The 14,362-nt window shown below is 42.5% G+C and overlaps 1 protein-coding gene across 2 annotated transcripts in view; it reads left to right on the top strand.

The window, feature by feature from the left end:
• PLD5 (phospholipase D family member 5) overlaps positions 1-14,362 on the top strand; it is a 237,965-nt gene that overhangs the window by 92,889 nt on the left and 130,714 nt on the right. Inside the window, exon 2 of one of the 2 annotated variants that reach the window (XM_073335270.1) lies at positions 2,572-2,708. The exons of the other annotated variant lie outside the window; for it this stretch is intronic. Coding sequence (XP_073191371.1) covers positions 2,572-2,708 — 137 coding nt within the window. The remainder of the gene's footprint in view (positions 1-2,571; positions 2,709-14,362) is intronic. 2 annotated transcript variants of the gene reach the window in all.

Below are 14,362 nucleotides of genomic sequence, written 5' to 3'. Positions count from 1 at the left end.
CAGGTGAAGAGGGTGCTAAGCCCTTGCCCTGGGGCTGTGGAGTCTGCAGGTTTGGGGCATGAACAGGCTGAAAATCACTTCCCAGCTCCCCCGCACTCCAGAGCTTAGCAGAGGGGCAGAGAGGCTTCCCCATGCCAGTGCTGTGTGGGGCTTTGGCACATGCAGGGCTTGGCTCCTCCTGGTCAGCACCCCAGGCCAGAGAGTCTTGGGCTTTCCCGGGCACTGGCCCAGCCAGAGGTAGTGGGGAAAGGAAGGAGCCTGCTGGCCAGGCTGTTGGTGACCTGAATGCTCCAACCAGGGGCTGGTTCTCCGCACAGCGCTGGGAGCGAGACACACCCTGCCGGGGAGGATATGGAGGAGCAACGGGGCTGAGGGGGGTGAAGGGGCAAAGCAGGGTGAGGAGTGAGAAGGGGGGTACATAAATGGCCAATGGGTGGGTAGCAAAAATGACACACAACTGGCTGCTGCCTGGCCGCACTCACCATCCACTGCAGCGTGCTGCCAGCACCAGCTGGAAATGGGATGGGGGAGCATGGCCCTGCTGGCCAGAAATATCAGGGTTGGAAGGGATCTCAAGTCCAATTTGGTCATCTAGTCCAACCCCCTGCTCAAAGCAGGACCAATCCCCAATTTTTGCCCCAGATCCTGAAATGGCCCCGTCAAGGATTGAACTCACAACCCTGGGTTTAGCAGACCAAAGCTCAAACCACTGAGCTATCCCTCCCCCCAAGAGCCAATACGCAGCAGGGTCTGCATTGATGGACCAGCAGGGGGAACGGCTTGCCCCACACGCTGCATCTTCGCCCTGCCACCAGCCTTTCATACCCATCCCCATCATCGGCCACTAGACCGCTCCCCAACGCACCTCTGGTGGGTGGGCGGCTAGTGAGCAGGGATCTAGCCAGCAGCAGGGACCTGCCAGTACTGATGGGGAGGGGAGACAGAAAATATGGGACACTTTGCCGATTTTTAAGAAAAAGTCGGGACACCTGCAGGAGGGCTTAAATATGGGACCGTCCCTTTAAAAACCGCACGTCTGTTCACCCTCATGCATTGAAGTGTTGCTTTTTTAAGACTTCTGACAGCATGTTTCACACCTCATCCCTCTCAGATTTTGGAAGGCACTTCAAATTCTTAAACCTTAGGTCAAGTCCTGTAGCTATCTTTAGAATTCTCACATTGGTATCTTCTTTGCTTTTTGTCAAATATGTAGTGAAAGTGTTTTTAAATCGAACAACATATGCTGGGTCGTCATCTGAGACTGCCATAACACGAAATATATGGCAGACAGTGGGTAAAATCACAGAGTAGGAGACATACAATTCTCCCCCAAGGAGTTCAGTCACAAATTTAATTGATGTTTTATTTTTTTAATGCGTGTCATCAGCATGGAAGCATGTCCTCTGGAATGGTGGCCAAAGCATGAACAGGCATACAAATGTGTAGCATATTTGGCATGTAAATACTTTGCAATGCTAGCTACAAAAATGCCATGCGAATTCCTGTTCTCACTTTCAGGTGACATTGTAAATAAGAAGCAGGCAGCATTATCGCCTGTAAATGTAAACAAACCTGTTTGTCTGAGCAATTGGCTGAAGAAGTAGTAGGACTGAATGGACTTGTAGGCTCTAAAGTTTTACATTGTTTTGTTTTTGAGTGCAGTTATGTAAAAAAAAAATCCTACATTTGTAAGTTGTATTTCACGGTAAAGAGATTGAACTACAATATTTGTATGAGGTGATTTGAAAAAAATATGATTTCTTTATCATTTTTATAGTGCAAAAATTTGTAATCAAAATAATAATATAAAGTGAGCACTGTGCACTTTGTATTCTGTTGTAATTTTAAATGAATATATTTGAAAATGTAGAAAAACATCCAAAAATATTTATAATACATTTCAGTTGGCATTCTATTATTGTTTAACAGTGCAATTAAAACTACGATTAATCATGATTACATTTTTAAATCGAGTTAATTTGCTTTGAGTTAATCACTTGAGTTAACTGCAATTAATTGACTGCGCTAATTTTCATGTCAGCTACCACATACAGAAATAGGAAATGCCATTTAGCTCTTCAGCCTTCTTGTGATGACATGTTTGTTTTCAAGTAAACAAACAAAAGCTCTCAAGACTTTTGCAATGCCAAACTGTCAAATATGCCATATCTATGGTGTCTAATCAGAAAAAAGTAATTAATGCAGGAATGGCTATTTTATTGGATAATACATTAATCATGGTATAAATGAAAACTAGTTCTATAATTCTAATGTTGTTTGTGACATGAATTATTTAACAATAACTGCTACATTTAATGTAAACTTGAAGATGATACTAAAGGATGGTTTTGAAAGAATATTTTCATCCCAAAATGTGTTTCATGTTGCGAGTTATGTCAGGAATATATTCAAAATGGTTTTAGATCCTATTGAAAAGTGTTAGAATCTCTGTTCATTGACTAAAATGATGCCCACTCCATTAAACTTTATATATATATATATATATATATATATATATATATATATATTATATATATAAATATTTTTTTAAATCTTCTTAATCTCTTTCAGTCCCAGCAAAAATGCATTGTGATCTTTGCACTGGTGTGCTGCTTTGCGATTCTGGTTGCACTGATATTTTCAGCAGTGGATATAATGGGAGAAGATGAGGATGGACTCTCAGAAAAGAATTGTCAAAATAACTGTCGGTAAGAGGTAACAAACAAAACTTCTCTTTTTGGGGCAGGCGAGGACATCAATGTGTTTATATAACGATGCTTAATAAAAAATACATTCCCAGCATGCTATGCTCTTTATTCTATGACATTACAGTTGGTTTGTTAACTCTGGCAAAATAAAGCAGAATAAGAATCCTGAAGCTTTCTCTTTCCCCCTCATACACAGGCAGAATGAATATGAGAGAGCCATAATGTTGTTCTGAAATAGATTCTCTTTGGTCATCATCATTGGCACTTTGCAGTTTGGCCACTGACACTGTTGTCAGTTTCTCATAATTCTTCAGTGCACCAGTCTGCACTGACTGTAACCATTTTAATGTTGCTTCTCTTGGAGACTCTTCTGGAAGCTAAATTTTATGCTGTGAAGATGTGACTCTTGGCTTTGACAGTCAGTACATTGGCCAACCTGAGCCCATACCTGTGAAAGTTCAGAGAATAGGACTGAGGTGGTTCACACAGCTGCTAGATCTGCATATCCCTCTCCCCTGGACTCTATTGAGCAAGACTGACAACATTTTTGCAGCGCTGTTACCTTCAGTGTAACCAGTTTGCTGTTCATTACACCCACACCACTGTGCTTAGGATTTTGGGGAAGGCAAATGAGATGGTTCTTTGTGACACACTCAAAGCATAACTGACTCATATAATGAGAACAAGAGTGGCTGAGGGGGTGGTGGCTATGATGTCTTCTGATCTCACTCAGAGTTCTGTTGAAGTGCAGCCCAGTTGCAAATTCTGTTCAACCCTGGTGATTAGATTAGATAGAGGGCTCTGTCTGGAGCCCTCCATTTGCTCCCCATTTTCAACCCATCCATCTCATGCTTCTTGTCCTCACCATCAAGGCCCTTCACAACTGTTCCCTCTCTACTTATCCACTCTTGTCTTCAGTTGTCTTGCTCAGCGCCTCTCCACAGTGACTGATGCCAGTATTTTCAAGTCATAATCATCTGCTTCTTCTACAATTGTCTCCACTCCTCTTTCCATACCCCATCTTACACATGGAACATCCTCTTGGGTCTTAAGAACACTGCCTTCCCCTCTTCAAAACCCCTCCTCCGAGACCCACTTCTCACATGATGCCTATAGAAATTAGCCAACTGACAATGGCTAGCTACAGAGCCAGCGAGGATAATTAATATGTATTTTAAAAATAGGCAAATACAACCTCGGAATATTTTACCCCTTATATCCAGATTTGCCTTTCTTTGCTGTCTTGGGTTGTGAGATCTGTGGGGCAAAACCCAGCTGGACATAGCTAGCACAGACTGGTCACTGCCATGACATAAATAATAACTGAATTATTATTATTTAGGTTGTTTTTTCACAACTGTAATTGCAAACAAATGGGGCTAAAAATGTACTTTGTGCTTAATCTCTCTTTGTGAATAATATTGATCTATATACTATTCTGTGTTAATTGGTACATAACACCCTCTCTTCCTTTCTGGTCAGAGGGCTATATTCTAATCTTTGCTGGTGTAAATTCAGTTTAAACCCATTGACTCCTAATATGTTTAAAGTCAATGGGATTTCTCTGCAATTACAGTGATGAAATTGAAATCAGACTTTGTCTTTCACTGCATGATCTAACTGCTAATACTTGGCCCAGAAAACACACCGATGCTGTCTGTATAATTTGCCCAAGGTATTTCTAATAGCATCTGTCACTACAGTATCCAAAGTGCTGACCACCTGCTAACATGGATTGTGATCCTATCCTCCTGGATGTGATGAAATTGGGCACCCTTATGTATTTAACATATTGCAGACTTAACTAATGTGGTGCAAGATCAGTTGCTGTTCCATGGCATATCATTACTATGTTGGGTAAGCACTTTGAAAAAGTAAGGCAAGAATTATTGAATGTTTATATTTCAGCTGTCTGAGTACTTTTGCTGAAATTCAGGAGCTGCAGTTTACATGTGCAGACTGGTGAAAAATCCAAAGCTCCCTTTTCTAGATGGAATTAATGTGCAGTGTAAGATTGTGTATGTTCTTTGACTCAAGTTTGTCTTTTAAATAGCTCAAGCATCCTAGAGATTGTGATGGGGACATGCTGCTGTTGCTCGGATGAAAATCTCAAAGTTTTGTTTAAGGTTTATGTCTCTCTTGGAAGTCATCTTCAACTTTGAGATTTTTAGCATAATTTGTCTTGAGAGAATTCTGATATAAAAAAAACAAACAAACTACTTATTCCAAAAAATCAGCAAAGTGAAAACAAAGATTTTTGCCTCGTTTTCTTGGTGTTGGTCTCCTTTTTTATAGCTACCGAGAAGGATCAGGATATTATCAGCCCCATTTAGGAATGTTTTTTGTAGCATTTATAAATAAGAAGACTAATCTGTGAGTCTCAGATCTCTTCTGCAAAAAGCATTTCTATGTAACCTACATAAAATGGCTATTTGTGAATATAAATTCTCTAGCTAGGATGCTTCCTTCACATCAGGCATGTCTTCTGTTAATCATTTTATTTTTATTGTGCAAAGACCTTTATTGGGTACCTTGCACAGATCGTCTCAGTCTTCACTGTTTTTTGCATTCTTGTTGGGAGTCTGTGTAACAAACATATGTCAAGAGAGTGATGCAGTATGCTATTAATTTGGTATTTTTATAGGAATACAGAACAGATTTTGCTCAGTATATTAAAAGGTCATAAAAGAAGCATTTTTGAACAAAATGTGAAATATATATGAGTATATTATTTGCATTCTTTGAGCCACCCACTGGTGACCGGGATCTTGCTGAAAGTGAGGTCATTCGTGACCCTAGCAACATAGGGTCAGATTGTTACAGGCTGCAAGCCAGTTTCGTTCTGCTGGTTTAGTAATTGGAAAAGGTTTAATGTGTGTTATTTTAAAAAATATGTTTAATTTTTAAAACACTGAAGGTCATTTCATTGTTCCTTAATTTCCACACTTCTAAAATGGCCCACTTCCCAAGCCTCTGGATGCATTTGCATCTTTAAAAAAGCAGTTAATTAAAAAATACAAACATCCTGATAACAATAAGAGAAAATAGACACTGCCAAAATTAATTACCAACTAGCATCATAAAGAGGAAAAATTGAAAATACCATCTCCATCCAACTCCAAAACAGTCTTTTTCAGGCACTGTTAATTACGAAAATAAGTATATCCATTTTGCTAAGTGCAGCATTCTGAAAGCTCTAAGAAAATAAGCTCTTCTTGTTGGGCCAAATCCTAGAGATGCTGAGAGCCTGTATCTCCCACTGAAGTCAACAGACACGAGCACGGAAAACTATATTCGGGCTAATGCCTGAAGAACAGATAGGCCATGCCCCCTGATCTGAAGAACAATAAACTCGGGCTCTGGCAAACCAATAAAACCAGCTGATTCTGAGTTCATCAGAAATGCCCTGCTGTTGGCTTCAAAGTTTAGATCAGAACTGTTAACAGAAAGGCTGCAGCTGAACTCAATTGATAGGTATAACTGTATTAAACCAGATGTAAGACATTCTTTTCCAATCTCTTCCACTGACTCTCACACTGGTGCAGATATACTCTTTATAATTAAAATGATTATTTTCAATTCAGTTGGACCAGTTCCGGAGAGGTGCTGAGCACCTGTGATGCCTGTTGACTGCAGTGGAAGATGTGGGCTTTCAGAACTTCTAGGATTTGGCCCAATGAGATGTAATTGTTTCGTTATGAACTTTCAGGATGCCTTGCTTAGAAAAACAGATATAGTTGTCATTTTAAATCATTTTTATTGAAATTAATAACATGAATTTGCACTTTGAGAGTGGAAAAATAGAAGTCCATTAACAAAATCAGTCATATCAGGTTAGAAAGTTTGTTGTAGTTTGCGTGTTGTTTTTTATTACAAATTTTTCTCCAGAGACACACATAGGAATATTGTTGAGAGGCACTGACAGATGCAGCTGGTTAAGAGGAGATGCTTAGCAGTCTGGGAACTCTTGCTGTGGGTCCATTAAGCAGTGCATCTATAAAATTAGATTATTGTAATTTGAAGATAGTACTCTTTAATGTCAGAACCATTATTAATAAATCTTGGTTAGTTTGTGATGTGCTGTTAGCCAAGACATTACTGCCTTACTGAAACTGGCTGGTAATTCTACAGTGGAATTATCCAGGGGAAAAACAAAGGCAGATCATAATAGCAAAAAATGGTCTTTGTGTCTCAGCTGTCTAAACCGAGGTGTCACAAGAAACCTTGATCCAGTCCCTACAGCATCATCTGTTCAATATGAGTCATCTTCTCCTCTGTGCTGGTGACAGAGGCTGCTGGGGCTCCTGCAGGGCATGGGGCAACTTCATCTCTCCAGATTTCCACTGTCTGTCTGGAGAGCCTCAGTTGGCTTAGGTGGCTGACTGCTCCCTTCAGTAGCTCTTTGGAAGCAGTGTGGAAGAGAAATAGAGTGGAAAATAAGCTATGTGGAGCCTTTGCCCATGTTTCTAAGGGCATGGTGGAGGGGTATGGTAGTTAATTTTTTGATTTGTTTGTTTTGAGAGCTCGCTTGTGTGTGTGATGGGTGGAGGCAAGTAATTTTTGGAAATCTGCCTTTGTGTGGGGGTCTGGGGTGTATTTGCTTTGAAGGAAATTTGCCTCTGTGTTTGTGCACGGGGTGGTGCTTTTTAGGATATGTCTGCACAGCAGCTGGAAGGATGCTGCCCAGAGCGGCTACTACACAGACACGTGCTAGCTCTGCTTGAGCGAGTGCACTAAAAATAGCAGTATGGCTGCGGAGGCATGGGCAATGGCTCAGGCTACACACACAAGTACGTACCTAAGCAGTCAGGCTGGTTTGTACTCAGGGAACTAACCTGAGTTACCACACATGCTGCCGCAGCCACTCTGCTATGGTGTTGTGTTTGAAGAAGATTACTACATTAATGCAAACTAGGTACCTTTTAGTTCACACTGACACCATCCAGAAGTGGGAGTTACAGTGCAGCACTCTGGTGTACACTGCCATTCACAGCCCTGTAGTACAACCTACAGGGCAGTGTAGACATACTCTAGGAAGGATGGGATAGCCTCCTGTCATTTCCCACACTGGCTTTGAAAATTGATGGGACCATCACTGCATGAGTATTTATATATCCTTTAGATTCCTTGCATCATTTCAAATGCACCTGTGGATGCACTGAATCTTTGTTGGGATGCTGCTAGGTTCTAGGATTCAATAATATCCTGGGGCAGTGAGTTCCACAGCTAAAATAAAATATTTTAAATACACTATATTTGTTCTCTTGTTCTTGTATTCTGAGAAGATAAATAGAAGTCTATGGCTTATTTTTTCTGTTGTTTTTATAAACCTCTTATGTATAAACTAAAGCAAGGTTTTATGACATTAAGTGAGCAGACTGTAGTGCTTGCTTCCATGGCTTTGTCAGGTTGTGTCTCTGATAAATTGTGATGATCCGGGGAGAGGAGTGAGATTTTCTCTAGCACTGCATGAGTTCTACAAGTTTGGTGGGGGGTTTATTTATTGGTTTTAATTTTAAGTATAAAATGTGACAGGCATAATAATAGACTGTCTAAACAGAGCAGGGTTTTCATGATTTTGAAAACATGCCTGTTATATATGCCTGTCAGAATTTCTGTTTACCATACACTTAAGCCAGTCAGCATAAAAATGCCTTCTCCCATTTTGGGGGATGAGTTGTAAAACTCCTTGTTTTTAAGATTACCCTTATGGCCTGCCATCATCATCATTTTTCCCCCAGTAACAAAAAGAGTCCTATGGCTTGGATACTGCAAAGAGCTGGGTGCCTCCTGCAAGCTGGTCAGCATCTCAAGCCCCCGTTGTATTGACAGGGAATTGAAGATGCTCAGCACCTCAGTGGAGGTGGTTTAGAACCTTGCAGGTGTCGACCAGTAAGCAGCTGTGTTTTTTTATTTTTAAGAAGATGTATGAAAACAGAACGCCTATTGATATTAACGATAATCCTGTAACTTTAGAGTGTACATTGCTCTGTCTTCTCTAGCCATATAACCAAATTCAGGGTATAGGGTTTCATTTTTCTAGTCCAATCCTATGCAAAACATTTTCAAAAAGGAGAAAATAAAAGTAAAAAAGTTTACCAAGGTGCCTAGCTCAAGGCCTGATCCAACTCCCATTAATGTCAATAAAAAGACTATCATTGGTTCAATTGTGGGAGCAAGACTGGGCCTTAATTAGTTTTCTCTGAATTCATGAATCACTGTCTTCCTCAGAGTCCCGGCTGAACCTAGTGGTCTTCCCCTGAGTTTATTAAGATGAAGTGCTGGTTTAGTGCTTTCCAAAGTGTAAGTTTTTCTTATTATTCTGCACACTCCACCTGGCTGGGGACAAAAGGGACATTTCTGTGTTGTTTTCTTGGGACTTTTTTTTTTTTTTTTTTAAGAGTGTGAGCAAGGTTTGAAGAGCTCTCCCCTGGTAGCTAATGATGAGCTGGGGGGAAAATGCTTCAGGGCCAGACTATATTTACACCTACTCTGCCTAGGTATGAGCAGACGGAGCTATGTTGCCCAAGTGATCAGTTTTGGCTGATTTTGGGTTACAAATCACATTAGTATTGAATACAGGGGTAATGAAATGTTGGCTTCCTCATTCTGTGAGTAAAGGGCAACAGAACTGCACTCAGCCTGTTCTGATGGCGGGGGCTCATCCTCAACTGAACTGAACTTGCTAATCAGGGGGTTCAGATGCTAGATCCCAGTGGAGGGAAAGAGGACGGGAGCAGGTGTTTCTGTCTGGTGGTGTGGGCTTTGCCTGAGTCATAGGGACTCAGTCATAGACTCTCCAGTGTTTAAAGACAGAGCTGATTAGTCTTATTCGATAGTCTTTTGTTTTGTTAAGTGATCACCAGAGCTGAAATCACTGATAAGCAGGTTTAAGTGTTAAGCCTTAGACCTGCTGCGGGACAGTGTTTCTGTGAGACAGCCCAGCCCGCACTAGCAGTGAGGTTTCCTCACTAGCTTCTGAAATCACGGAGAGCGGGATGGAATTTCAAGAGACCGACTTGCGGAGGCAGGTGGTGATTGCACAGGGCCGTTGGCAATGGAGCAGACAACGGGATGGTGGAGTGAATGATGGCACAACAAATGACAGCAGCAGAGTGAATACCGGTGCAGCAGAGGCAGCATGCAGCAACCCAGAGTGAACAGCAGCAACCATGAGCCCATTGCAGTAGCAGCAGCAGGGGCATTGTTCAATGTTCCTTCCCCCCCACCCCCTGCCAGGTGGGAGGTGAACTCAGGTGAATGCACCTGTGAGCTCTGGGTCTTCGCTGACCAAGGACAGCAGCTGTGAGTGGAGTGTGGTGTGTTAAGGGGACATTTGTTTGTTGGACTTTCACACTGCAAGGTAAGAAACGGAGGCAAAGGACACTGCCCAATGTACTCTGAGGTGGGAGTTTTGCTCATGGTCAGATGTGTTCAAATCGTGGTTGTGGTGTGTTCCCAAATTAATGCCAGGTTCCTTTCCCCTTTTTATTTAGTTTTTCTCTGCTATGCACAGACTCGGTGCATGCGAGTGGGGAAGTATTGCCCCTTAGAGGCGCCCAGGGATGGTGTTTAATTTTCCCAGATTACTGGGTTGGGGCTCAAGCCAGTTCTGTGTTGTATTGTTAAGAGGGACCCCTGGATATTGAACCCAGCCCTTGTTGCAGCTGATTCCACCTGGCCGAAGGGTTACAACAGCATTTGGTTCAATTCTCTGCTCTGCGTTTGTGGACTCTGGTCAGGGGAAATCTTGTCACCTTGAGAAAGTAGGTCCCTATCTCTTTGTAGATCAATGTGTTCAGTTTATGGGGGTCTTTTTATCCTGCTTTGTGGCCGGTGACCCACTTGTCCAGATTAAACTTCCTACATAAATCTTCAGTATTGTTCTCTAAGGAAATGACATTAGTTGCAGTTAAAATTTCCATTAGAATCTTTGAATTTTTGTTCTGCCCCAAGGTTCTTTGACTGTTCAACCAAGGCTTATTCTTTGCCTATGATTCCAGGCACCATCTGCCAATGACACCATTTATTTTTAATCACTTCTCCACCCTTAGAGCAATGAATCAAAGAGGAACATGTCATAGTTTAGATTTAGTCTTGTTTATTGCTCATATAATGAGCTCTGAGTTTAAATGTAGGGCTAGGCTATGTCTAATCCCAGAATGCTTCATGGCATTCCCCCTTGAGCAGTGTGCTCCTAAACTAAGCAGAGCTGGATGAAGACAATCCCAGGCCCTTAGGTTTATGATGACATGGTGCCTCCTGTGACTGGCTCACTTACCACTCGGAGTGCGGTGCCAAGGAGCTGCCGTCCCAAAGAAGTAAAAGCAGTGTCATGGAGCCCCCTTATCTACCCCCAAAAAAGACTGCTGCCAAAATCAGGCTAGGAATAACCTAATCAGCAAATTAGCTGGTTTGACAAGGGGCGCAGGGGTGCTGGCGCACAGACACTTCACACATCAGCCCTGGTGCTGTGCTGTTCCTCAGCGGAATTCTGACTGGTGTTGTTCACCTCACACTAAATTGGTCAATATTGAATTGAATTCAAACATGATCATCATCACAAGCATAATCCATCCCACTCCTGTTCCACTGGCTACCAGTTCCGAGCAACACATTCATCACAGGGAGTCTACAGCCAGACAGATGGAAAAGCTACATGCCAATCCAGGTCTCCCACAGTACACGGATACTTTCAGTCACCCCAGAGCACGACTTACGTTGAGGCACCCATCGTAGTCTCAACTGCCAGATCGGAATCTGTCAGCAGCAACCCTATGGCGTGATGAGTGGCCAGCTAAAGATGTTTGGAATGGTTTCCTTGTTGCTGATCTGATGGTTCAGCCACCAGGATTTGACCTGCCATGTCACCTTTGGTCTCTGCTGAACAGGTTTTGAACTTCCACACAAGGAGTCTGTGTGATGACCCACTTTGTGAATGTGTGTTATCTGTCAGTCAATGGCACATGTTGTCGATGAATGTCAACTAACCAGACTTCATGGTGGCCTTAGGTCCCTTCAGTCTGCTGATGAAGCTGCTGTGGGGTGGTTTGGGAAGCACCGCAAATGTGAGAAGATGACAAATCTACCCCACGAGCAGCAGCAGAGTTCCCCTCTCCACTGGAGAGCAAGAATGGTGGCAGGGGGACTCGTTTGGGTGATGGGATAAATCCTGGAATATGTATCTGCTTGGTTGGGTGAGCTGGACCCACTGCACCCTTATCTTCCTGCCACACACACGTCCCTCTGCTGGGGGTCTTGGAGTTAACACTCCATTGAGATGCGTGGGGCAGTTAGCCCCTCTCAGAGGTGTTTTGTCAGGCTGTCTGCAGATATTTCTGCTTCAGTTACACTGGGTCACATTTTCAAGCTTTTCTTTGCAGCTATGAGCACTAGGAAATTTCTTTTCTCCCCTTAAATTAAAGTGTGGAATCTGATGTAATTGCCTGACTCCAGGTGCCAGGGCCATAAGCATTAAAAACAAGCACAAAGTATTTAGGAAGGAAAGATCAAATACAAAATGGGGAATAACTGGCTAGGTGTCATATTGCTGAAAACAACCTGAGGATTATAGCAGATCACAAATTAAACAAGGCAACAATATGATGCAACTACAAAAAAGGATAGTACTCTGGGTTGTATTAACAGAAGTGTTGTATGTAAGACATGGGACATAATTGTCCCACTCTACCCCACACTGGTGGGGCCTCAACTACAGTACTGCGTCCATTTTAAGAAAGATGTGTACAAACTATAGAGTCCAGAGGAGAGCAACAAAAATGAAAAAAAAATTTAGAGAACCTGACCTATGAGGGAAGGCTAAATAAACTGGACATGTTTATCCCTGAAGAAAAAAAAATGAGGGAGGACCTGATATTTCTTCAAATATGAGAGAGGCTCCCATAAAGAGGATATAGTGATCATCTGTTCTCAGTTGTCCACTGAAGGTAGGACAAGAATTAATTAGAGTGTAATATGCAGCAAGAAAGATTCAGGTGAGATCTTAGGAAAAACTTTGTAATTGTAAGGATGGATAAACTCTGGAATAGACTTCCAAGAGAGGTTGTGGGATCCCCATCCTTGGAGGTTTTTAAGAACCAGTTAGACAAAACCTGTCAGGAATGGTCTAGATTACCTGGTCCTGCTAGTGTAGGGGCTTGACTCGATGACCTTTAAAGGTTCTTGCCAGCCCTGCATATCTAGGAAGCAATGATTAGTTTAGCTGGGCACTGCTGTCACCGGGGGCTGTCCCTTAAAGGCATAACCATTCAAGATGGCAGACCCAGATTAAAACTCCTAGTCCCCATCCCCTTAAAGCATTTTAAACTAATACTTTTGTTAATTAAAGATAAATTTAGTTGCTACAATCAATGACGCCCTGGTACTTCTGATCCCTTCTTGTCTTGTCTGTGGAAAAAAAGACCATTTAGAGGTCTTGGTCCATGTGGCAGGGCAGGGGTAAAACCCCCTTTAAAGCCCTGCCAAAATGCTGGCTGCAGACCGTCTCTGGTCAAAAGGCCAGGTAGAGAGACATGGGTATGCAGCAGGGAGCCCAGCTGCAAACCCATGTCTCTCTACCTGGCCTTTTGACCAGAGACGTAGAGAGACATGGGTATGCAGCAGGGAGCCCAGCTGCAAACCCTAATGAGGGCTAGCTCAGAGCAACAAGCTGGGCCAAGTGGGAACAGCTAAGCTAAAGACTGGGAGGACTATAAAAGCCCTGGTAAAATCTCAGTGACGGGGTGGCCAGGGAGGAGACAGGAGGGCTGTTTCTCTATCTCTTTACCTACTGGAAGGAACCTCAAGGGCCAGAAGACCCTGGGAGGGGTCTGTGGTGTGATTGTTGTTGGGGGAATCAGGACTGCAGAAGAACACTGTAAATAAAAACACAAAGGTGAAACCACTGACGAAGGTGGTGGGACTCGTTTTTATACCAGCCTAAACACAGGGTGCAGGCACAAAAGTGGGAGTGCCGGCATAGACCCTGTGACAGTCCACTATATTACCAAAACTGTTGGTTTTTTCTTTCATCTGGAGCCATTTTTTCCCACAAATGAAATCTCTTCCTGTCATCCTGACTTTAAAAATATCTTAAGAAATTCTAGCTAGCAAACACCCATCTGATGACCATCTCTTTTTTTCCTCTGTCTGATGACATATGCTTTCCTGAAATGCTTGGAGTGGCAAATCTTATCTTTGACAACATCATATTTGATTAGTGTCAAAGTTGGTTTCATTCTGCACATAGTACTGAAATGGTTCTTCACATGGCCATTGGTGATTTGCCTGGCCTCCAGCAAGAAGGGGAGAACTTACCTTGCCTCTGTGGCTGGCTGTGTGATGTATGTTAAATGACACTAGCTTGGATTCCTAGAAAAGAGCAAGGTCTCTTTAACCCTTGCAGCTCTCAGGATGAATACACTGCATTCATACAGGAGCACAGATGATACCTGGAGCTCTCTTGTCAGTTAGAGTAGACTCTGGCTGGAATATAGCTAAACTCATCTATCATGTAGCTCATCTATCTTGATTGATCCCTCAGCATCATTCTTTATACTCACTGTTTAGAATTGCTTTACGCTATTCTTTGCCACTTGGTGGGTATCTCCTTTTGTCGTTTGACTTGAGTCAATGTCTAACATGATAGTTTTGTT

This window comes from Lepidochelys kempii, chromosome 3, assembly GCF_965140265.1.
Source record: "Lepidochelys kempii isolate rLepKem1 chromosome 3, rLepKem1.hap2, whole genome shotgun sequence".
NCBI lineage: Eukaryota > Metazoa > Chordata > Testudines > Cheloniidae > Lepidochelys > Lepidochelys kempii.
Note: the sequence above shows the minus strand (reverse complement) of the source record. Positions and strands in the feature narration are given on the sequence as shown.